This window comes from Mustela lutreola, chromosome 1 (assembly GCF_030435805.1).
Source record: "Mustela lutreola isolate mMusLut2 chromosome 1, mMusLut2.pri, whole genome shotgun sequence".
NCBI classification, from domain to species: Eukaryota; Metazoa; Chordata; class Mammalia; order Carnivora; family Mustelidae; genus Mustela; species Mustela lutreola.
In genome coordinates, this window is record NC_081290.1 from 273,764,191 (window position 1) to 273,790,345 (window position 26,155).

Below are 26,155 nucleotides of genomic sequence, written 5' to 3' on the forward strand. Positions count from 1 at the left end.
AGGGATTTGATATTCAGTGCTCACCAAGGTAATTGTAGTCACCCATCTGTCACCATACAACAGTATTACAGTGTTATTGATTATATTCCTTATGCTATACTTTTTAACTCTTTGATGTATTTATTTTATAGTGAAGCTTGTACCTTTTAATCTCCTTTACCTATTTCACTCTTCTCCCCACAACCAACCACCTCTGGCATCCACCACTGGTAACCAGCACTTTGTTCTCTTACTTGAGTTTGTTTGCTTGTTTTGGGACAACATATATATGAGAAGGGATAGGGTCAGAGGGAGAAGCAGACTCCCCACCAAGCAGGCAGCCTGATGCGGGACTCAATCTAGGGATTCTAGGATCACGACCTGAGCCGAAGGCAGTCGGTAAACCAGCTGAGCCACCCAGGCACCCGGGACAACATATATTTTTAAAAGGCCTTCATGTAAAGTTAGATCCAACCTGATCTAAAGTCCTGAGAACATTAGAAATGTCAACATCACATGATATTCAATCCCTGGTTGTGAAATCACCCTCTGAAGACAGGTTTCTGAGCTCTTCCTCAGGAATCCCAAGCTCTGTGCAGAGATAGGTCTGTTGGTTTCTGGCACTGGGCTCTCCCTTCTCCTTCTCCCAGAGCGGCAAAAGGAGATCCATCATCAGGGAGAGATTTTGAAATAAGTTCTGCTCAGACATGTCATGGTTGCTCCAGCCAGCTCCCCAATCATTATTGCAGAGATGTTTAAGGGCATTTGTGTCCTAGACTAGGGAGTTGGTGGGGGGCTGGCTTTTAGTGTCCAGAGATCTGTTCACAGTTCCCATTAGATTCCTTGATGAGAAAACTCACTGCTATGCAGTTGCTACTCATATACAGATGCCTTTTATGACATTTGAAGTACAGTGAGGCTGGCCTAGATGTTTGGTCTTCCTGTGATCATGGTTAGTGAATGATGGCTGGTAGTGGTGTTCTGGGGCTCCTCTTATCAGCAACCATTGACCCTGGCTTACTTTCTGTGCTGGTGACATCTCTGAAAGCTATAACCAAATCTGAGCAATATCACTAGTTTTTAGCTGATTCATTTTTTTCAATCTAAATTGTTTAATTTTTACAGCCTGAGAGTATGGAATGCTATTTCCATTTTACAGGTTGAAAAAATCAGTAGAGAGATGAAAGCACAACGGTTACATTGACAAGGGTAATTAATGCAGGAGACAAGATGAGTAATCAAATCTGGTTGATCCAAAGCTTTTAATCTCTGACTTCAAAGCATCTATTTCTGAATTATCTTTGAATTTCCTTATATAAATATTATGGATTATTTTCTGTAATCCAGATGTGTGGTCATTGTTATTCAGTTTTGTGACACAGACTTATTTCTACATCACTGGTAATTTCCTGTCCCAGCTATTCAGACTCTTCCTTTGTCCATGTCTAAAATACAATTTATTTATTTATTTATTTATTTTATTATATTAGTCGACATACAATACATAATTACCTTTTTATTTTTAATTTTATTTATTTGACAGACAGAGACCACAAGTAGGAAGAGAGGCAGGCAGAGAGAGAGAGAGAGGGGAAACAGGCTCCCTGCCTAGCAGAGAACCCAATGTGGGCCTCAATCCCAGGATCCCGGGATCATGATCTGAGCTGAAGACAGAGGCTCAGCCCACTGAGCCATCCAGGTGCCCCATCATTAGCTTTTGATGTATTGTTCCAAGTTGGTTGTTTACATATAACACCCAGTGCCCCATGCAATACATGCTCTCCTAAATACCCACCGCCAGACTCACCCATCCCCCCAATTCTCCACCCCTCTAAAACCCTCAGTTTGTTTCTTGGAGTCTACAGTCTGTCATTGTTGGTCTTCCCCTCTGTTTCTACCCTTCACTTTTCTCTCCTTAACCTAATATCCTCCATGTTATTCCTTACCCTCTACAAGTAAGTGAAACCATGTGATAAATGGCATTCTCTGCTTGACTTATTTCACTCAGCATAATCTCTTCCAGTTCCATCCATGCTAATGCAAAAGTTGGGTATTCGTCCTTTCTGATGGCTTAGTAATATTCCATTTAAAACACAACTTTGACATACAGTTGTTTTCTGCCTTAACTCTACAAACTTGATCAGTTATATTTCTTTTGCATCAGCCAATTCTGCCTCTTATTCTTGTGCAGACAATTGTATACTGCAGGGAATGTTGGTGATATAAGTTTTAAAATGTACCTTTGTGTGCAAGTGTTCTCTTATTGGGACTGCGAGAAGTAAAGAATGCTTTATTGTTGTGGTGCAGGGATATTTTTATCCTCTCAAATTCAGGAAGATAAGAAAAAGTATATTTGGATGGAAGTACTTCTTCAAGACTCACTGGCTTTCTATACAATATTGCATATATAGAACTTTTCCTCTTATAAAATAAAACTTCATTCTAGCTGTAGTGCAGGGTGTAGGGAGTATTGAAAATATTGCTGCAGAACCATTTCATACCAACAATCAGGGCAACATTATGACTTCTGTGGCCCCTTCCTACTTGGACCTCATGAGTCCTTCTCCATAAAAATTATTAAAGATCATATTTTATGAATGCATTGGTATAACAATGACATACTTCAACTTGGATTTGGATTATATTAAATTTTATCTTCTTATTTTAAAAGAAACTAAGCATTTCAAGGAATCCTAGAATTATGTGGGCTCTATGCACTGTGCCTACTATTCCTGGGTGGATATGTTGACCTTGCCCATAAAATATATGATCCTGAAGAAAAGTGATCCAAACAGGACAATTGACTGTCGCACATTAAATCAAGTAAGAAGGGGAATAAATCTCTCTAAATATTCAGTAGATATTTTAATGTAAATACTCTAATCCCAAGATTCATTATCACCAATTTTTGTTATTTGCCTCCAGAGTTTCTTCATGACATTTTTCACTTCTGCATTTCTGAGGGTGTAGATCAATGGGTTCAACATGGGAGTGACTAGGGTACAAAACACAGTCACAGCTTTGTCAGCAGGGAAGGAGGTCATGGGTCTCAGATACAGGAATGAACAAGGTACAAAGAATAAGATGACAACAGTGACATGAGAAGCACAGGTAGACAGGGCTTTGCGACGCCCTTCAGAGCTTTTAGTCCTCAGAGAGTGCAGGATGACAATATAAGAAGCAACCAGCATAGAAAAAGTGAGCAGACAAAGTGACCCGCTGTTGGCAGCAATCAGGGGCCCCAAAGTGTGAGTGTCTGTACAGGCTAGTTCCAGGAGAGGTATTAAATCACACATAAAATGATCAATAACATTGGGGCCACAGAATGGTAACTGGACCATGAACAGAACCTGGATCCCTCCATGAATAAAGCCTAAAATCACAGCCATTCCCACCAAGAAAGCACAGACAGGTCGGCTCATGGTGGTCGTGTAATGCAAGGGCTTACAGATGGCTACATAGCGGTCATAGGCCATGGCAATTAATAAGATGATCTCAGCTCCCGCAAAGAAATGTTCAGCAAAGAGCTGAGTCATGCAGCCATTGAAGGATATGGTGTTCATGTCAGAGAGCAAGTCAAAGATCATTTTGGGTGCTATGGATGAAGAGTAGAAACCATCTATAATGGATAAATAGGACAGAAAAAAGTACATGGGAGATCCCAGGGCTGGGCTGATGTAGATGGTGATGGAGATGAGAAGATTACCTGCCAGTGTGATCAAGTAGGTGATTAAAAGCACAGCAAATAGGAATTTCTGCAGTTCTGGATTCTGGGTCAGGCCCAGCAGAATGAATTCTGTCACATTGCTCTTCCTTTCCATGAAGTCAGCTTTAGTTATGAGCCTCTGGTTCATCTGGAAAGATCACAATTTCTGAGTAGTATTTTGAATTCAACACAGAAATCTTCCATCACCTCTTTAATCCTGGCCTATGGGTTTGCTGGAGCTATACTTTCCACTCACCTCAACCACTTTGGAGACTGTTATAAAAGAGAGTAGATAGAGTTAGGTAGAGGTTAAGTTTCTCTTACTCATCGAAATTTCATAATGACAATATGTTTCAATAATCAGAAAAAAACGAAAGTGTTATTATGATGGTTGACTCCTGATTGACTTCAAAGCTCTGGCTCTAAAATCTTATGGATCGCTCTTTTCTCTCTGATTTTGGTACATATTTCATCAATAGCAATTATTCTGAGGTTATGGTTGCCCATTGACATGAATATTTATGGGCATATGAACACAATATTCTTTAAAATGTGAAATGTACAGCAGATAGGATAGTGCTATCCTTCCTATATCTACACCAGCAGTGCTTTTTGAGCTAGGATTCCTTTCTGTCAAATGAATATACATGCACACTGAGAAACAGACCTGCAGATGGTATGTTTCCCCTTCAGGATGCTAAGGGCCCATCTTTGTAATAGCTCTTTGAGCTGAATATGCTCCACTGCCCTGGATATCGTATCTGACTCTACAAGGCTCATACACATTCACTCTTCTCACATCTTTGGATGCAGAAGTGGAAGCGGTCCAAAGTCCACTGAAAACTCCTCAGTAGTTCTTAAGTTAATTTTCTGTGCACTGATCTTTCATCACATAGAATAATGGTCTGGTGCAGAAAAAGTGGTTTTATTAAAGCACGAGCACATGACCTGTGGGCAGAAAAATCTGCTACACCAGGGTTGTGAGGGATGGCTGCGTGCATACTTGGGGCTTGGGGGAGGTAAGGAAAAAGGAGGTTTCAAAAAGATTTTTCCCTTATTAAAGACTCAGAGGATCCTGGAGGCTTTGCCTTTGTCAGGTTAAGGTTGTTTTTCTCTCCAGAAAGGCATTAACATTAAGACATTTGGGAGCTTCCTGTCACCCATATCCCATCTCCGAAATAGATTAATAAGTATTATTAATAATAATTAGTAATTATTAATAATAATCATTAAAAATCCTAGTCACATTTTACAAATGGAATGAAATGAATCATGAAGTTTCCCTGAATTTCCTATTTTTGGGGAAAAATGTTATCTAACATAATAGAAGTTTTTCTTTTGATACTGTTTAATCATGTGAGATGAACTTAAAAGTTTCATTGCTGATTGTGTTGAAAAATTGAATATATACAAGAATATATTCTTTTTTTGAACGATCTGTATAGGGATTTTCAATAGTGAGTACATGTTACACATGATCATAGCATATTTAATTCCTTCTACCCTTTTCTTTCTCCTTTCCCTACCCCTGCTGAAAAACGTAACAATTTATTTTTCCTCAAAAGTTTCTGGACACAGATGTCAGCAGTCAGCATCATGACTTTTCAGCTACAGTAAAGGCGAAGAGGAGTGCCTGGGTGCCTCAGTCAGTCAAGTCATGATCCTGAAGTCCCAGGACTGAACCTTGGATTGAGTCCAGCATTGGGGTCCCTGAATAGCAGGGAGTCTACTTCTCCTTCTGCCCTCCACTCTGCTTTACTCTCTCTCTCTCTCAAATAAATAAATAAAATATTAAAGAAATAAAAGTGAGGAAAGTATCTTTTGTTTTTCAGAAAGCTCAGTCTCTTTAGTTTCTTCTCTATCCATGGCTGCTATAGGTGGGAACTATGTGCTTCATCATCCCTAATAGATTTACTCCACTAATTCTAACTTCAGTGTGGCAACATAAGTCACGAAAAGGGGAGCCAACTTGAAATAATCACATATAGAAACCTACCAAAGCAATCTACTTCTACATATACATTAACAACTATTTTTAAAAAGAGACCTTGGTTGTTCTCGACAGCATCCTGTGTGGCAGCATTACAAATCACGTTTTGCGGGTATTTTCATGTCATCATGTTCAAATTCATATTAAGAGAAAAAGGTTTACTTCATTTCACAGAATCTAGCTATAAAAACTATTCAGTAAAAGAAATTTGTGAAAATTAAGTTAATCTGTTTAAAGTTTGTGGAAAAAGATTGAGTTATTACTGACCTGGATCTATTTGGTTGTGGATTCCAGTGTTTTTACATGGCACCCAGTCATTGTTTTCTTCCCCTGAGAGCATAGCCCCATAGCTGCAAATATACTTTGAGAACTAACAAGTGGGTCACTGGAATTCTCCTTCTGAGAACTCTCCCAGTCTTGGTCATTTTAGTCTACTTTAGTTCCCATTATCAGTCAGAATCTACCCAGAAAATGAGCTGTTTTAGTTAGGAAACTTCAATACTTTAGGATAAATTTCTACTTACTTTCTAGGCCTCCTTTGAAAGTATAAATGCGTCTTCATAATACATGTGTTTTTCAAAGATCAGAAGTACATTCAATCTAAAGTAAGAATAATGGAACAAAAAATTTATCAAAAAAGCGAGTGTATAGAACTATAACATGTAGAAGTGCAACCGCTTGATTGGATATATATATATTTTTCAAATCTTGCCAAATTTATGTTTCCCAGCAAGTCCAAGTGTAGTGTGGAGAGAATTCTTTTAATTCCCACCTTTAATCTGCTGAGATTGAGAGCATGTCTCCTCTATGAATCTTAAGCTTGTTGGTACATGCTCTGCCTCTCTTATTTACTTAAATGTCCTGTAATTCTTTCTTCATAGACTCTAGAGAAATATTTAAATAGACTTTCACGAAGTGCAGGATTTGATAGTGCATTGACCTCTTAACTCCTCAGAGGATTAGTAATTGGTCCTGTTGGAATCTTTGCTGGAAGCTTCAGTCACAGTTTTTTTGCTTACTCCCCCTTGGTACTCACAAATATCATTAGAAGCCAGTTTTAGAAATGGGGGTGTGCTTTGGTGAGACATGTGTCTGTGGCTATAGATTAGGGTGAGGTTTTGTTAAGACAAGTAGGAAAGCTTCCTGATAGGGCTTTGCTGCTCATTTCGACATTTTTGAGCCTGGCACAGGATGGGGGTGGTTTAGGCATAGGTCAGAGTTCAGAGGATGGACTTCTCTCTGAACATGTCACTGTTCTAAGTTTATAGTGGTCCTGAGAATAGAAATGCCAGTTTTCAAGGTTATGTGCTATGTAACTCTGGAAGACTGGCATTTTTATTAGTTGCAACAATGGAGGCTCATATGGCAGAATTCTCAGATATCAGAGATTGGATAATTTATGATCCATAGATCCATCAATTTCCTTTGGTGTGTGTATCGAGATGAAGGATTCTCATGGGAATATAGCTTTTTTCTCTATAGCTCACAGAAGGAATTGTGCAGATTTACAGTAAAGAACAGTATTTCCACATGGTAGGGGTTGAAAAATTCCCACTGAGCTAAACATTATACCTAAAGACATTCAGAGGTAGAGGATGGAAAAACTACAGAAAGGAGGCTCCGGTACAGTCTTTTCTCCCTCAGCTTCTGGGGTGTTGAGGAGCTGGTTGAAATCCTGCACCAAATCACCTTGAAAAAGTCAACATTGGATTTGGATTTCGATAGGGATTATACAGACTCTAGATCACTTTGGATAGTATGAACATCTTTACAACATTGATTCCCACATTTTAGAAAGACATCATGTCTTTCCATTTATTTGCACTTTTTTTTGTTTTAGTTTTCTTTCATAAATGTTTTGTTGTTTTCAGTTTGCAAATCTTTTAAATTTTTTAGTTTAGTTTATTTCTATGTATTTCATTTCTTTCTTTCTCTCTCTCTCTCTCTTTCCTTCCTTCCTTTCTTCCTTCTTTCTTTCTTTCTTTCTTTCTTTCTTTCTTTCTTTCTTTCTTTCTTTCTTTCTTTCTTTTGTTCTTTCTTTCTTTCTTTGTAACAGTAATTCTGACCTTATAAAGGAAGTTCAGGTGTGTTTTTCCTTTGCAATTTTTAGACGTTTTTGAGGAGTGGCATTTATTCTCCTTAAATGTTGTGTTGTAGATTTTACCAGTGAAGCCCTCTAGTCTTGGGATTTTCTCTCTTCAGAGGTTTCTCCTTATGAATTTAGTTTTCTTGTTCATTATTGATCTGTTCAGGTTATATATTTCCTCATGTGTCAGATTTGATAGATTCTATGTTCCTAGGAATTTATCTATTTCTTCCAGGTTAACCAACCTTTTTAGCATATAATTGGAGTAGTGTCTTATAATCCTTTTATTTCTGTGGCATGAGTTTTAATGTCCTTTGTTCCATGTGTAATCTCTTCTTAGACCAGCTAAAGTTTGACAATTTTGTTTTACTTTAAAAACTACTCTTGGTTTGAGTGATATTTTTCTATTGTTTTCCTAGTCTCCACTTCATTGATTTCCACTGTCCTCTTAATTATTCCTTCCTCTGGAAATTTTGGACTTAGTTTTTTTTTTTTTTTCTTTCTTTCTTGAAGGATAGTGTTTGGTCTCTTGAGATCTTCTCTTTTTTTTTTTAATTTTTTATTTTTTATAAACATATATTTTTAATCCCAAGGGTACAGGTCTGTGAATCACCAGGTTTACACACTTCACAGCACTCACCAAAGCACATACCCTCCCCAATGTCCATAATCCCACCCCCTTCTCCCAAACCCCCTCCCCCCAGCAACCCTCAGTTTGTTTTGTGAGATTAAGAGTCACTTATGGTTTGTCTCCCTCCCAATCCCATCTTGTTTCATTTATTCTTCTCTTGAGATCTTTTTAAATGTAGGTGTTCATTGCTACAAATTTTTGTCTTAGTATTGTTTTTGCTGCATCATATAGGTTTTAGTCTTTAGTTTAAAAATATTATGTTTTGACATATTTCTAAGTGTGCTTTTTATTCCTTCTTTGACACAAAGATTGTACAATAATGTGTTATCTAATTTCCATGTGTTTGTGAATATTTTAGTTTTCCTTCTGCTATTGGTTTTGTTTCACTTCACTGTGTTCAGAAAAGATACCTTTGTAGGATTTCAACCTTAATTTTTTTTAATTTTTAATTTTTTATTAACATATAATGTATTATTAGCCCCAGGGGTACAGGCCTGTGTCACCAGATTTACACATTTCACAATACTCACCATAGCACATACCCTCCCCAATGTCCATAACCCCACCCCTCTCTCCCTAACCCCCTCCCCTTCAACCCTCAGTTTGTTTTGTGAGAGTAACAAACTCTTATGGTTTGTCTCCCTCCTGATCCCATCTTATTTCATTTTTTCCTTCCCTACCCCCCCAAACCCCCCATGTTGCCTCTCAAATTCTTCATATCAGGGAGATAACTATCTTTCTCTGATTGACTTATTTTGCTCAGCATAATACCCTCTAGTTCCATCCATGTCATAAAATGGCAAGATTTCATTTCTTTTGATGGCTACATAGTATTCCATTGTATATATATATATCACCTCTTCTTGATCCATTCATCTGTTGATGAACATCTAGGTTCTTTCCATAGTTTGGCTATTGTGGACATTGCTGCTATAAAAATTTGGGTGCACATGCCCCTTTGGATCACTGCATTTGTATCTTTAGGGTAAATACCCAGTAGCACAATTCCTGGGTCATAGGGTAGCTCTATTTTCAACTTTTTGAGGAACCTCCATGCTGTTTTCCAGAGTGGTTGCACCAGCTTGCATTCCCGCCAACAGCGTAGGAGGGTTCCCCTTTCTCTGCATCCTCATCAGCATCTGTCATTTCCTGACTTGTTAGTTTTATCCATTCTGACTGGTGTGAGGTGGAATCTCACTGTGGTTTTGATTTGTATTTCCCTGGTGCTGATTGATGTGGAGCACTTTTTCATGTACTGCACATGTGCTTTTCATGTGCTTTGCAGAAATGTCTGTTCATGTCTTCTGCTCATTTCTTGATTGGATTGTTTGTTCTTTGGGTGTTGAGTTTGAGGAGTTCTTTATATATTTTGAATACTAGCCCTTTATCTGATATGTCACTTGCAAATATCTTCTCCCATTCTGTCAGTTGTCTTTTTTTTTTGACTATTTCATTTGCTGTGCAAAAGCTTTTGATCTTGATGAAGTCCCAATAGTTCATTTTTGGACTTGCTTCCCTTACCTTTGGCAATGTTTTTAGGAAGAAATTTTGCTTTGGTAGACGTCAAGGAGGTTGCTGCCTGTGTTCTCCTCAAGGATTTTGATGGATTCCTTTCTCAGATTGTGGTCTTTCATCCATTTGGAATCTATTTTTATGTGTGGTTTTTCAGTTTCATTTTTCTGCATGTGGCTGTTCAATTTTCCCCACATCATTTGTTGAAGAGACTGTCTTTTTTCCATTGGACATTCTTTCTTGCTTTGTCAAAGATTAGTTGTTCATAGAGTTTAGGGTCTATTTTTGGGTCCTTTATTCTGTCCCATTGATCTATGTGTCCGTTTTTGTGCCAGTACCACACTCTCTTGATGATACCAGCTTTGTAATAGAGCTTGAAGTCTGGAATTGTTATGTCGCCAACTTTAGCTCTCTTTTTCAACATTCCTCTGGCTATTTGAGGTCTTTTCTGGTTCCGTATAAATTTTAGGATTATTTGTTCCAATTCTTTGAAAAAAAAAAAAAGGATGGGATTTCGATAGGGATTGCATTAAATGTGTAGATTGCTTTAGGTAGCATCAACATTTTCACAATATTTGTTCTTCCAATCTATGAGCATAGAACATTTTTCCATTTCTTTGCATCTTCCTCAATTAATTTGGTGAATACTCTATAGTTTTCTCAGTACGGATTCTTTACCTCTTTGGTTAGGTTTATTCCTAGGTATCTTATGGTTTTGGGTGCAATTGTAAATGGGATTGATGCCTTAATTTCTCTTTTTCTGTCTTGCTGTTGGTATATAGAAATGCAATTGATTTCTGTGCAATGATTTTATATCCTGACACTTTACTGAATTCCTGTACAAGTTCTAGCAGATTTGGGGTGGAGTCTTTTGGGTTTTCCAACATAAAGTATCACATCATCTGCAAAGACCGATAGTTTGACTCCTTCTTTGCTGATTTGGATGCCTTTAATTTCTTTTTGTTGTCTGATTGCTAAGGCTAGGACTTCTAGTAATATATTGAATAGCAGGGGTGATAATGGTCATCCCTGTCATGTTCCTGACCTCAGCAGAAAAGCTCTCAGTTTTTCTCCATTGAGAATGATATTAGCTGTGGGTTTCTCATAGATGGCTTTGATGATATTGAGGTATGTGCCCTCTATCCCTACACTTTGAATAGTTTGATCAAGAAATGATGCTGTAGTTTGTCAAGTGTTTTTTAGCATCTATTGAGAGTATCATATGTGTCTTATTCTTTCCTTTATTTATGTATTGTATCACATTGATTGATTTGTATATATTGAGCTAACCTTGTAGCCCAGGATTAAATCCCACTTGGTTGTGGTGAATAATCCTTTTAACGTACTGTTGGATCCTACTGGCTAGTATTTTGGTGATGATTTTCACATTTGTGTTCATCAAGGATATTGGCCCGTAATTCTTTTTTTTGATGGGGTCTGACGGTTTTGGGATCAAGGTAATGTTGGCATCATAAAATGAGTCTGGAAGTTTTCCTTCCATTTCTATTTTTTGGAACAGTTTCAGGAGAATAGGTATTAGTTCTTCTTTAAATGCTTGGTAGAATTTTTCTGGGAAGCAGTCTGCCCTGGCTCTTGTTTCTTGGTAGATTTTTGATTACTGCTTCAATCTCCTTATTGGTTGTGGGTCTATTCAGGTTTTCTATTTCTTCCTTGTTCAGTTTTGGGAGTTTATATATCTCTAGGAATGCACCCATTTCTTCCAGATTGTCAAAGTTGTGGGTGTATAGTTGCTCATAATATGTTCTTATAATTCTTTTTATTTCTTTGTTGTTCATGATGATCTCTCCTCTTTCATTTTTGATTATTTAATTTGGGTTCTTTCTCTTTTCTTTTTGATATGTCTGGCCAGGGTTTTATCAATCTTATTAATTCTTTCACAGAACCAGCTCCTAGTTTCATTGATTTATTCTACTGTTCTTTTGGTTTCTATTTCATTGATTTCTGCTCTGATCTTTATTGTTTGTCTTCTTCTGCTGGATTTAGGCTTTCCTTTCTGTTCTTTATCCAGCTCCTTTAAGTGTAGGGTTAGGTTGTGTACTTGAGACATTTTTTGTTTCTTGAGAAAGCCTTGTATCACTATTTTCTTCTCAGGACTTCCTTTGTTGTGTCCCACAGATTTTGAACAGTTGTGTTTTCATTATCATTTGTTTCCATGAATATTCTAAATTCTTCTTTAATTTTCTGGTTGACCCATTAATTCTTTAGTAGGATGCTCTTTAGCCTCCATGTATTTGGGTTCTTTCCAAATTTTCTCTTGTGATTGAATTCTAGCTTTAGAGCACTGTGGCATGAAAATATGCAGGGAATGATCCCAATATTTTGCTACCATTTGAGACCTGATTTGTGACCCAGGATGTGATCTATTCTGGAGAATGTTCCATGTGCACTAGAGAAGAATGTGTATTCTGTTGCTTTTGGATAGCATGTTCTGTATATGTCTGTGATGTACATGTGACCCAGTGTGTTATTTAAGATCTTTATTTCCTTATTGATCTTTTGCTTGGGTGATATGCCCATTTCAGTGAGGGGAGTGTTAAAATCCCCTACTATTGTTGCATTATTATTGCTGTGTTTCTTTGATTGTGTTATTAATTGGTTTATATAATTGGCTGCTCCTATGTTAGGGCATAGATATTTAAAATTGTAAGATATTCTTGTTGGACAGACCCTTTGAGTATTATATAATGTCCTTCCTCATCTCTTATTATAGTCTTTGGCTTAAAAACTCATTTATGTGATATAAGGATTGCCACCCCAGCGTTTTTTTTTTGATGTTCCTTAGCATGGGAAATTGTTTTCCACCCCTTCTCTTTAAATATGGAGGTGTCTTTGGGTTTAAAATGAGTTTCTTGCAGACAGCATAGTGATGGGTCTTTTTTTTTTTTTTTTTAATCTATTCTGATACCCTGAGTCTTTTGAAGGGGGACATTTAGCCCATTTACGCTCAGGGTAACTATTGAGAGAGATGAATTTAGTGCCATTGGATTGCCTGTATGGTGACTGTTAATGTATACTTTCTCTGTTCCTTTATGATCTACTACTTTCAGTTTCTCTCTTTGCTTAGAGGACCCCTTTCAGTATTTCTTGTAGATCTGGTTTGGTGTTTACAAATTCTTTCAGTTTTTGTTTGTCCTGGAAGCTTTTTTTTTTTTTTTTTTTTTAAAGACTTTATTTATTTATTTGGCAGAGAGAAATCACAAGTAGGTAGAGAGGCAGGCAGAGAGAGAGAGGAGGAAGCAGGCTCCCTGCTGAGCAGAGAGCCCGATGCGGGACTCGATCCCAGGACCCTGAGATCATGACCTGAGCCGAAGGCAGTGGCTTAACCACTGAGCCACCCAGGTGCCCTGTCCTGGAAGCTTTTTATCTCTCATTCTATTTTCAGTGATAGCCTAGCTGCATATAGTATTCTTGGCTGCATGTTTTTACTCATTTAGTGCTCTGAATATATCATGTCAGTTTTTTATGACCTGCCAGGTCTCTGTGGATAAGTTTGCTGCCAATCTAACATTTTTACCATTCTATGTAACAGACTTTTTGTCCCACACTGCTTTCAGGATTTTCTCTTTGTCACTAAGATTTGTAAGTTTTACTATTAGATGGAGGGGTGTGGATCTATTCTTACTGATTTTGAAGGGGGTTCTCTGCACCTCCTGGTTTTTGATGCTTGTTCCCTTTGCCATATTAGGGAAATTCTCTCCAATAATTCTCTCCAATATATCTTCTGCCCCCCTCTCTCTTTCTTCTTCTTCTTCTTCTTCTGGAATGCCAATTATTCTAATATTGTTTCATCTTATGGTATCACTTATCTCTCAAATTCTCCCCTTGTGGCCCAATAGTTGTTTTTCTCTTTTTCTCAACTTCTTTATTCTACATCATTTGGTCTTCCATATCACTAATTCTCTCTTTTGCCTCTTTTATCCTAGCAGTAAGAGTCTCCATTTTTTATTGCACCTCATTAATAGCTTTTTTTATTTCAGCTTGATTTTATTCCTCCAGAAAGGGCTTTTATCTCTTCAGAAAGGGATTTTATTTCTCCAGATAGCTTTTCTCTAATATCTCCCATGCCTTTTTTTAAGCCCAGCTAGCTCCTTGAGAATCATCATCCTGAACTCTAGATCTGACACATTACCAATGTCTTTATTGATTAGGTCCCTAGCCTTCGGTACTTCCTCTTCTTCTTCTTCTTCCCTTTTTTTTTTTTTTTTTTTTTTTGTGGTGAGTTTTTCTGCCTTGTCATTTTATCCATATAAGAATATATGAATGAGAGAATAAAATACTAAAAGGGTGGCAAAGACCCCAGAAAAGTGGGTTAACCAAAGCAGAAGAGACCCCAAATTGTGGGGAGATGAAAGGGGGTAAAAAGAAGTTCTAAAAATTTTTTTTTAATTAAAAGAAATATATATATTAGATGGTGAATAGAACAGAGCCACCTACTTGATTTTGGGTATATTCTGGTCTCTTAGAAGAAACTACCTCACAAAATTTTAAAGAAAGAAAAAAAAATATATACATATATACTTACAGACAAAAATATGGGTAAACATGATGAAAAGATGGAATATGACTATAAAGATGAAAATGTAAAAAAAAATTCTAAAAAAGGAGTTGATAAAATATGTTGTTTGGGAAAAGAAAGTGAAGAGTTTTCTCAGGCTGGAGACTCGAACAAAGCCCTGTGCTAGATTTAGGGTATATTTTGATGTATTAGGAGAAGTTGTATCCCAAATTTTTTTACAAGGAAAAACCAAAGTGTATGCAAAAAATGAAGTTAGATACAATGAAGGATGGAATGTGACTATAATAATAAAAGTTCAAAGAGATTTTTTAAAAGAAATGTATTGTTAAGATAAACTAGTTACAAATGTTAAAGAGGAAAGAGTAAAAGTTTAAAAATTAGAATAAGAAAAAAATTAAAATGAAAAAGAAGTAATTAACTGTGCTAGACTAAACAATCATGGGAAAAAGCCATGAATTCCATGCTTTGCTTTCCCATCCTCTGGAATTGCACTGTTCTCCTTGATCAGTCAGCTTGGTCTTGGCTGGATGTTCTTGCTGATCTTCTGGGTGAGGGATCTGTTGTAGTGATTCTCAAGTGTCTTTGCCTGAGGAAGAATTACACCACCCTTGCCAGGGGCTGGGTGGGCTAAGTAATATGCTGGGTTTCACCCTCAGGAACTTTTGTTCCCTGAAGGCTTTCTGTAGAGCTCTGGAGAATAGGAATGAAAATGGCAGCCTCCCAATCTCTGGCCCAGAAGAGCCAAGTGCTTGGGGCCCCACTCCTCAATGCACCCTCAGAGAAACGTGCTCTCACTCCCATCTCCCTGGTCTCCAGCTGCACTCCGAGCTCATCTGGCCTGTGTCTGAGCAGTTCTGTCTCTGGCACACAGCCCTATTTGGAGTCTCCAAACCCAGCAGATCCCTGCCTCCAGATAAGGTAGGTAAGTCTCCCCAGATCTGCCACTTGTGGTGTCCCTGCTCAAAGAGCAGCGGTATGATTGTGCCACAGATCACAGTTTGAGGCATTCCTGAGCTGAGAGCTCACTCCTTGGCTCTGTCTTGATAGCCAGCTTCCCCACTCTGATACCTGGGAGGTCTGTTACACTCAGAAACCCCCGACCCTTCTGTGACCCTGTTAGAGCTGAGACCATGCTGTTCCTGTGAGGGCTCCACCCCGCTTAGCCTCTGGAGCGATGTCCTTCAGTGGAGCAGAGTTTTTAAAAGTTCTGATTTTGTGCTCCATTGCTCTGTCACTTGCCGGGAACTGGCCCCCTCCCTCCACGGTCTATCTTCCCATCACCTAGGATTCACTTCTCTGCATGTCCTACCTTTCAGAAAATGGTCAATTTTCTGTTTCTAGAATTGCTGCTCTTCTTCTCGTTGATCTCCTATTGGATTTGTGGGTGTTTGGAATGTTTTGATAACTATCTAACTGAACTCCTGTGCCCTGATGTCATCTCAGCCTGCTACTCCTCTGCCATCTTGGCTGCCTGTCAACCTTCTTAAGTTTTTGAAGACTTATTTTGTGACCTAACATATGATCTTTCATAATCTTCCTTGTGTACTTGAGAAGAAAGTATTTTCCACTGTTATTGGATCGACTGTTTTATGCATATTTGGTAGGTCCATTTGGGAATAGTTTTATTCAAGTCCACTGGATTCTTTTCTTTTTTTTTTTTTTTTAACTTTATATTTGTTCAGCGAAGCAGTATTCATTATTTTTGCACCACACCCAGTGCTCTATGAAATCCGTGCCCTCTCCAATACCCACCACCTGGTTCCCCCAACCTCTCACCCCCCTGCCCCTTCAAAACCCTCAGATTCCTATAAAACAATCAGGATTTTGAAGTCTACTGGTTTCTTATTGATTTTTTTGTCTATATATGTTCTATCCATCATTGAAAGTAGAATATTGAAATCTCTTACTATTAATGTATTGTTATCTATTTCTGCCTTTGTATCTGTTAATGTCCGCTTGATGTATTTAGGTATTCTGATGGTGGGTGTATAAATATTTATAATTATTATATCTTGCTGGTAAACTGACCATTTTATGATTATATAAAGTTCTTATTTGTGACAGTTCTTGTTTTAGAGTCTATTTCATCTGACATAGGTATAGTCCTGCCCTCCTACCCTCTCTTAGTTGCCATTTGCATAGAATAACTGTTTCTTAGCACTTTACTTTGAGACAATGTGTGTCCTTAAATCTTATGTAAGTCTCTTGCAGAGAGCATAGAATGGGATTTAAAAAAATCCATTTAGCCACTCTAAGTCTTTTGGCTGGGGAGTTTAACCCATTTACATATAAAATAATTATTTATAGATAAGGACTTAGTCTAGCCATTTTGTTTTCTGTGTGTCTTGTAGTTCTCCTCTCCTTTTTTTTCCTTCCTTCCTTTCTTCATTCCTTTGTATTTTGTTGATTTTTTGGTATTGTTATGCTTTCATGATTTTCTCTTTCTTTTGCAGAACTTTTGTCTTGGATCAAATTTGGATCTCCTTTTCTTTGAGTTTTTTTCTCTTATAATGGTATTCAGTCTTTATCTCAGATTAATTCCCATTGCATTGATCTGCAAGTGTTCTAAATACTGACTTTCCAATTTGGATTTGTAGACTTTTTGTCTTGCTTATTCAATTATCATTAACTCTCTCTTTTTTCCTGGATGCTTTTGCTCCTATCATGTGAGGCAGAAATCCCTATAATACCAGGTGGCCACACATTTGCCTGTTCTTTGCAATCCTGTAGTGTAGGGGCTTGCAGATGGCCAGGTAGCAGTCGAGGGCCATCACTGTGAGCAGGATAATCTCCACTCCTCCAAAGAAATGCTCTGCAAAGAGCTGAGTCATGCACACACTGAAGGAGACAGTTTTCTTTTCCGTGAGTAAGTCAAGTATCATTTTGAGAGCCATGGTAGAAGAGCAGCAGCTGTCTACAAAGGACAAAAAAGATAGAAAGTAATACATAGGGGAGCCCAGGGCTCTGCTGGATTTGATTGTCATGTCAAGGAGTATATGTTGCCTGCTCCAGTGAGAAAGTAGATGATTATAAACACAGTACACTAGAGGTTCTGCACATCTGGGTTCTGTGTCAGGCAAGGCAGGATGAATTCTGTCACATTGTTCATTTGTTCGTAAATCCACTTTGGTATCTGGATAATAGATTTGTCTATGAATAGCACAGGGATTGCAATTGTGGCAGATGAGTTCTGATCAAGCAAATCATTTCTGTCAGGGTTACTTTCTTTGAGACTAAAGGCAACTCCAGGCAGTTAAACTCAGACCTAAAGTTGTGCCTTATTATTAGTTATAATGAACACATTGTCTCTACACAGTCTGACTGACACACAGACATATGTGTACACACATTCATGCATACACTCATTCATATCCCCAAATACAGTTTTACAAATGCACATCCCTTCCTGTAATTACCTATGGTTGGATATTATTCATACGATCACCAAAAAAGAGAAAAAAAAGAAAAAAAAAAAGGAAAAGAAAGAATAGAGTGCATTAATGCCTTCAAATAAAATAAAGATTTTTTTAAAAGTATATATGTAATTTCTGGTTGAAGAGGAGCACATTAAGCAGATGCAATGGTATGAGAAACAGGAAAAATTAATGGATTCAGTTATATCAAGGTTTGGAACACACTGGAAAAATATGTTATCAAGGTTGACCTGTACCATGTAGGGATTTGATATTCAGTGCTCACCAAGGTAATTGTAGTCACCCATCTGTCACCATACAACAGTATTACAGTGTTATTGATTATATTCCTTATGCTATACTTTTTAACTCTTTGATGTATTTATTTTATAGTGAAGCTTGTACCTTTTAATCTCCTTTACCTATTTCACTCTTCTCCCCACAACCAACCACCTCTGGCATCCACCACTGGTAATCAGCACTTTGTTCTCTTACTTGAGTTTGTTTGCTTGTTTTGGGACAACATATATATGAGAAGTGATAGGGTCAGAGGGAGAAGCAGACTCCCCACCAAGCAGGCAGCCTGATGCGGGACTCAATCTAGGGATTCTAGGATCACGACCTGAGCCGAAGGCAGTCGGTAAACCAGCTGAGCCACCCAGGCACCCGGGACAACATATATTTTTAAAAGGCCTTCATGTAAAGTTAGATCCAACCTGATCTAAAGTCCTGAGAACATTAGAAATGTCAACATCACATGATATTCAATCCCTGGTTGTGAAATCACCCTCTGAAGACAGGTTTCTGAGCTCTTCCTCAGGAATCCCAAGCTCTGTGCAGAGATAGGTCTGTTGGTTTCTGGCACTGGGCTCTCCCTTCTCCTTCTCCCAGAGCGGCAAAAGGAGATCCATCATCAGGGAGAGATTTTGAAATAAGTTCTGCTCAGACATGTCATGGTTGCTCCAGCCAGCTCCCCAATCATTATTGCAGAGATGTTTAAGGGCATTTGTGTCCTAGACTAGGGAGTTGGTGGGGGGCTGGCTTTTAGTGTCCAGAGATCTGTTCACAGTTCCCATTAGATTCCTTGATGAGAAAACTCACTGCTATGCAGTTGCTACTCATATACAGATGCCTTTTATGACATTTGAAGTACAGTGAGGCTGGCCTAGATGTTTGGTCTTCCTGTGATCATGGTTAGTGAATGATGGCTGGTAGTGGTGTTCTGGGGCTCCTCTTATCAGCAACCATTGACCCTGGCTTACTTTCTGTGCTGGTGACATCTCTGAAAGCTATAACCAAATCTGAGCAATATCACTAGTTTTTAGCTGATTCATTTTTTTCAATCTAAATTGTTTAATTTTTACAGCCTGAGAGTATGGAATGCTATTTCCATTTTACAGGTTGAAAAAATCAGTAGAGAGATGAAAGCACAACGGTTACATTGACAAGGGTAATTAATGCAGGAGACAAGATGAGTAATCAAATCTGGTTGATCCAAAGCTTTTAATCTCTGACTTCAAAGCATCTATTTCTGAATTATCTTTGAATTTCCTTATATAAATATTATGGATTATTTTCTGTAATCCAGATGTGTGGTCATTGTTATTCAGTTTTGTGACACAGACTTATTTCTACATCACTGGTAATTTCCTGTCCCAGCTATTCAGACTCTTCCTTTGTCCATGTCTAAAATACAATTTATTTATTTATTTATTTATTTTATTATATTAGTCGACATACAATACATAATTACCTTTTTATTTTTAATTTTATTTATTTGACAGACAGAGACCACAAGTAGGAAGAGAGGCAGGCAGAGAGAGAGAGAGGGGAAACAGGCTCCCTGCCTAGCAGAGAACCCAATGTGGGCCTCAATCCCAGGATCCCGGGATCATGATCTGAGCTGAAGACAGAGGCTCAGCCAACTGAGCCATCCAGGTGCCCCATCATTAGCTTTTGATGTATTGTTCCAAGTTGGTTGTTTACATATAACACCCAGTGCCCCATGCAATACATGCTCTCCTAAATACCCACCGCCAGACTCACCCATCCCCCCAATTCTCCACCCCTCTAAAACCCTCAGTTTGTTTCTTGGAGTCTACAGTCTGTCATTGTTGGTCTTCCCCTCTGTTTCTACCCTTCACTTTTCTCTCCTTAACCTAATATCCTCCATGTTATTCCTTACTCTCTACAAGTAAGTGAAACCATGTGATAAATGGCATTCTCTGCTTGACTTATTTCACTCAGCATAATCTCTTCCAGTTCCATCCATGCTAATGCAAAAGTTGGGTATTCGTCCTTTCTGATGGCTTAGTAATATTCCATTTAAAACACAACTTTGACATACAGTTGTTTTCTGCCTTAACTCTACAAACTTGATCAGTTATATTTCTTTTGCATCAGCCAATTCTGCCTCTTATTCTTGTGCAGACAATTGTATACTGCAGGGAATGTTGGTGATATAAGTTTTAAAATGTACCTTTGTGTGCAAGTGTTCTCTTATTGGGACTGCGAGAAGTAAAGAATGCTTTATTGTTGTGGTGCAGGGATATTTTTATCCTCTCAAATTCAGGAAGATAAGAAAAAGTATATTTGGATGGAAGTACTTCTTCAAGACTCACTGGCTTTCTATACAATATTGCATATATAGAACTTTTCCTCTTATAAAATAAAACTTCATTCTAGCTGTAGTGCAGGGTGTAGGGAGTATTGAAAATATTGCTGCAGAACCATTTCATACCAACAATCAGGGCAACATTATGACTTCTGTGGCCCCTTCCTACTTGGACCTCATGAGTCCTTCTCCATAAAAATTATTAAAGATCATATTTTATGAATGCATTGGTATAACAATGACATACTTCAACTTGGATTTGGATTATATTAAATTTTATCTTCTTATTTTAAAAGAAACTAAGCATTTCAAGGAATCCTAGAATTATGTGGGCTCTATGCACTGTGCCTACTATTCCTGGGTGGATATGTTGACCTTGCCCATAAAATATATGATCCTGAAGAAAAGTGATCCAAACAGGACAATTGACTGTCGCACATTAAATCAAGTAAGAAGGGGAATAAATCTCTCTAAATATTCAGTAGATATTTTAATGTAAATACTCTAATCCCAAGATTCATTATCACCAATTTTTGTTATTTGCCTCCAGAGTTTCTTCATGACATTTTTCACTTCTGCATTTCTGAGGGTGTAGATCAATGGGTTCAACATGGGAGTGACTAGGGTACAAAACACAGTCACAGCTTTGTCAGCAGGGAAGGAGGTCATGGGTCTCAGATACAGGAATGAACAAGGTACAAAGAATAAGATGACAACAGTGACATGAGAAGCACAGGTAGACAGGGCTTTGCGACGCCCTTCAGAGCTTTTAGTCCTCAGAGAGTGCAGGATGACAATATAAGAAGCAACCAGCATAGAAAAAGTGAGCAGACAAAGTGACCCGCTGTTGGCAGCAATCAGGGGCCCCAAAGTGTGAGTGTCTGTACAGGCTAGTTCCAGGAGAGGTATTAAATCACACATAAAATGATCAATAACATTGGGGCCACAGAATGGTAACTGGACCATGAACAGAACCTGGATCCCTCCATGAATAAAGCCTAAAATCACAGCCATTCCCACCAAGAAAGCACAGACAGGTCGGCTCATGGTGGTCGTGTAATGCAAGGGCTTACAGATGGCTACATAGCGGTCATAGGCCATGGCAATTAATAAGATGATCTCAGCTCCCGCAAAGAAATGTTCAGCAAAGAGCTGAGTCATGCAGCCATTGAAGGATATGGTGTTCATGTCAGAGAGCAAGTCAAAGATCATTTTGGGTGCTATGGATGAAGAGTAGAAACCATCTATAATGGATAAATAGGACAGAAAAAAGTACATGGGAGATCCCAGGGCTGGGCTGATGTAGATGGTGATGGAGATGAGAAGATTACCTGCCAGTGTGATCAAGTAGGTGATTAAAAGCACAGCAAATAGGAATTTCTGCAGTTCTGGATTCTGGGTCAGGCCCAGCAGAATGAATTCTGTCACATTGCTCTTCCTTTCCATGAAGTCAGCTTTAGTTATGAGCCTCTGGTTCATCTGGAAAGATCACAATTTCTGAGTAGTATTTTGAATTCAACACAGAAATCTTCCATCACCTCTTTAATCCTGGCCTATGGGTTTGCTGGAGCTATACTTTCCACTCACCTCAACCACTTTGGAGACTGTTATAAAAGAGAGTAGATAGAGTTAGGTAGAGGTTAAGTTTCTCTTACTCATCGAAATTTCATAATGACAATATGTTTCAATAATCAGAAAAAAACGAAAGTGTTATTATGATGGTTGACTCCTGATTGACTTCAAAGCTCTGGCTCTAAAATCTTATGGATCGCTCTTTTCTCTCTGATTTTGGTACATATTTCATCAATAGCAATTATTCTGAGGTTATGGTTGCCCATTGACATGAATATTTATGGGCATATGAACACAATATTCTTTAAAATGTGAAATGTACAGCAGATAGGATAGTGCTATCCTTCCTATATCTACACCAGCAGTGCTTTTTGAGCTAGGATTCCTTTCTGTCAAATGAATATACATGCACACTGAGAAACAGACCTGCAGATGGTATGTTTCCCCTTCAGGATGCTAAGGGCCCATCTTTGTAATAGCTCTTTGAGCTGAATATGCTCCACTGCCCTGGATATCGTATCTGACTCTACAAGGCTCATACACATTCACTCTTCTCACATCTTTGGATGCAGAAGTGGAAGCGGTCCAAAGTCCACTGAAAACTCCTCAGTAGTTCTTAAGTTAATTTTCTGTGCACTGATCTTTCATCACATAGAATAATGGTCTGGTGCAGAAAAAGTGGTTTTATTAAAGCACGAGCACATGACCTGTGGGCAGAAAAATCTGCTACACCAGGGTTGTGAGGGATGGCTGCGTGCATACTTGGGGCTTGGGGGAGGTAAGGAAAAAGGAGGTTTCAAAAAGATTTTTCCCTTATTAAAGACTCAGAGGATCCTGGAGGCTTTGCCTTTGTCAGGTTAAGGTTGTTTTTCTCTCCAGAAAGGCATTAACATTAAGACATTTGGGAGCTTCCTGTCACCCATATCCCATCTCCGAAATAGATTAATAAGTATTATTAATAATAATTAGTAATTATTAATAATAATCATTAAAAATCCTAGTCACATTTTACAAATGGAATGAAATGAATCATGAAGTTTCCCTGAATTTCCTATTTTTGGGGAAAAATGTTATCTAACATAATAGAAGTTTTTCTTTTGATACTGTTTAATCATGTGAGATGAACTTAAAAGTTTCATTGCTGATTGTGTTGAAAAATTGAATATATACAAGAATATATTCTTTTTTTGAACGATCTGTATAGGGATTTTCAATAGTGAGTACATGTTACACATGATCATAGCATATTTAATTCCTTCTACCCTTTTCTTTCTCCTTTCCCTACCCCTGCTGAAAAACGTAACAATTTATTTTTCCTCAAAAGTTTCTGGACACAGATGTCAGCAGTCAGCATCATGACTTTTCAGCTACAGTAAAGGCGAAGAGGAGTGCCTGGGTGCCTCAGTCAGTCAAGTCATGATCCTGAAGTCCCAGGACTGAACCTTGGATTGAGTCCAGCATTGGGGTCCCTGAATAGCAGGGAGTCTACTTCTCCTTCTGCCCTCCACTCTGCTTTACTCTCTCTCTCTCTCAAATAAATAAATAAAATATTAAAGAAATAAAAGTGAGGAAAGTATCTTTTGTTTTTCAGAAAGCTCAGTCTCTTTAGTTTCTTCTCTATCCATGGCTGCTATAGGTGGGAACTATGTGCTTCATCATCCCTAATAGATTTACTCCACTAATTCTAACTTCAGTGTGGCAACATAAGTCACGAAAAGGGGAGCCAACTTGAAATAATCACATATAGAAACCTACCAAAGCAATCTACTTCTACATATACATTAACAACTATTTTTAAAAAGAGACCTTGGTTGTTCTCGACAGCATCCTGTGTGGCAGCATTACAAATCACGTTTTGCGGGTATTTTCATGTCATCATGTTCAAATTCATATTAAGAGAAAAAGGTTTACTTCATTTCACAGAATCTAGCTATAAAAACTATTCAGTAAAAGAAATTTGTGAAAATTAAGTTAATCTGTTTAAAGTTTGTGGAAAAAGATTGAGTTATTACTGACCTGGATCTATTTGGTTGTGGATTCCAGTGTTTTTACATGGCACCCAGTCATTGTTTTCTTCCCCTGAGAGCATAGCCCCATAGCTGCAAATATACTTTGAGAACTAACAAGTGGGTCACTGGAATTCTCCTTCTGAGAACTCTCCCAGTCTTGGTCATTTTAGTCTACTTTAGTTCCCATTATCAGTCAGAATCTACCCAGAAAATGAGCTGTTTTAGTTAGGAAACTTCAATACTTTAGGATAAATTTCTACTTACTTTCTAGGCCTCCTTTGAAAGTATAAATGCGTCTTCATAATACATGTGTTTTTCAAAGATCAGAAGTACATTCAATCTAAAGTAAGAATAATGGAACAAAAAATTTATCAAAAAAGCGAGTGTATAGAACTATAACATGTAGAAGTGCAACCGCTTGATTGGATATATATATATTTTTCAAATCTTGCCAAATTTATGTTTCCCAGCAAGTCCAAGTGTAGTGTGGAGAGAATTCTTTTAATTCCCACCTTTAATCTGCTGAGATTGAGAGCATGTCTCCTCTATGAATCTTAAGCTTGTTGGTACATGCTCTGCCTCTCTCATTTACTTAAATGTCCTGTAATTCTTTCTTCATAGACTCTAGAGAAATATTTAAATAGACTTTCACGAAGTGCAGGATTTGATAGTGCATTGACCTCTTAACTCCTCAGAGGATTAGTAATTGGTCCTGTTGGAATCTTTGCTGGAAGCTTCAGTCACAGTTTTTTTGCTTACTCCCCCTTGGTACTCACAAATATCATTAGAAGCCAGTTTTAGAAATGGGGGTGTGCTTTGGTGAGACATGTGTCTGTGGCTATAGATTAGGGTGAGGTTTTGTTAAGACAAGTAGGAAAGCTTCCTGATAGGGCTTTGCTGCTCATTTCGACATTTTTGAGCCTGGCACAGGATGGGGGTGGTTTAGGCATAGGTCAGAGTTCAGAGGATGGACTTCTCTCTGAACATGTCACTGTTCTAAGTTTATAGTGGTCCTGAGAATAGAAATGCCAGTTTTCAAGGTTATGTGCTATGTAACTCTGGAAGACTGGCATTTTTATTAGTTGCAACAATGGAGGCTCATATGGCAGAATTCTCAGATATCAGAGATTGGATAATTTATGATCCATAGATCCATCAATTTCCTTTGGTGTGTGTATCGAGATGAAGGATTCTCATGGGAATATAGCTTTTTTCTCTATAGCTCACAGAAGGAATTGTGCAGATTTACAGTAAAGAACAGTATTTCCACATGGTAGGGGTTGAAAAATTCCCACTGAGCCAAACATTATACCTAAAGACATTCAGAGGTAGAGGATGGAAAAACTACAGAAAGGAGGCTCCGGTACAGTCTTTTCTCCCTCAGCTTCTGGGGTGTTGAGGAGCTGGTTGAAATCCTGCACCAAATCACCTTGAAAAAGTCAACATTGGATTTGGATTTCGATAGGGATTATACAGACTCTAGATCACTTTGGATAGTATGAACATCTTTACAACATTGATTCCCACATTTTAGAAAGACATCATGTCTTTCCATTTATTTGCACTTTTTTTTTGTTTTAGTTTTCTTTCATAAATGTTTTGTTGTTTTCAGTTTGCAAATCTTTTAAATTTTTTAGTTTAGTTTATTTCTATGTATTTCATTTCTTTCTTTCTTTCTTTCTTTCTCTCTCTCTCTCTTTCTTTCTTTGTAACAGTAATTCTGACCTTATAAAGGAAGTTCAGGTGTGTTTTTCCTTTGCAATTTTTAGACGTTTTTGAGGAGTGGCATTTATTCTCCTTAAATGTTGTGTTGTAGATTTTACCAGTGAAGCCCTCTAGTCTTGGGATTTTCTCTCTTCAGAGGTTTCTCCTTATGAATTTAGTTTTCTTGTTCATTATTGATCTGTTCAGGTTATATATTTCCTCATGTGTCAGATTTGATAGATTCTATGTTCCTAGGAATTTATCTATTTCTTCCAGGTTAACCAACCTTTTTAGCATATAATTGGAGTAGTGTCTTATAATCCTTTTATTTCTGTGGCATGAGTTTTAATGTCCTCTGTCCCATGTGTGATCTCTTCTTAGACCAGCTAAAGTTTGACAATT

General features: G+C 38.0%; 2 protein-coding genes across 2 annotated transcripts; both read right to left on the bottom strand.

Annotated features, from left to right (window-relative positions):
* Positions 1–2,858: 2,858 nt before the first annotated feature.
* LOC131840465 (olfactory receptor 4C45-like) lies at positions 2,859–3,800 on the bottom strand. The gene has a single exon (XM_059188478.1). The coding sequence runs from the start codon at positions 3,798–3,800 to the stop codon at positions 2,859–2,861; it is 942 nt and encodes a 313-aa protein (XP_059044461.1).
* Positions 3,801–17,066: 13,266 nt separating this feature from the next.
* On the bottom strand, positions 17,067–21,923 carry LOC131840514 (olfactory receptor 4C45-like). The gene is made up of 2 exons (XM_059188611.1): positions 21,009–21,923; positions 17,067–17,132 (listed from the first exon to the last, which is right to left on the bottom strand). Exons 1-2 carry the CDS (start codon positions 21,912–21,914, stop codon positions 17,067–17,069), a joined length of 972 nt encoding a protein of 323 aa, XP_059044594.1. The 5' UTR covers positions 21,915–21,923.
* Positions 21,924–26,155: the final 4,232 nt, after the last annotated feature.

Excerpts from the sequence above, each read along its gene's own strand:
- LOC131840465 (XM_059188478.1), bottom strand. The coding sequence starts at position 3,800 with ATGGAAAGGAAGAGCAATGTGACAGAATTCATTCTGCTGGGCCTGACC.
- LOC131840514 (XM_059188611.1), bottom strand. The coding sequence starts at position 21,914 with ATGGAAAGGAAGAGCAATGTGACAGAATTCATTCTGCTGGGCCTGACC. Across the intron at positions 17,133-21,008 it reads TGAAGAAACTCTGGAGGCAA|GGTATTATAGGGATTTCTGC; the intron begins ATAACAAAAATT and ends GTGTGGCCACCT.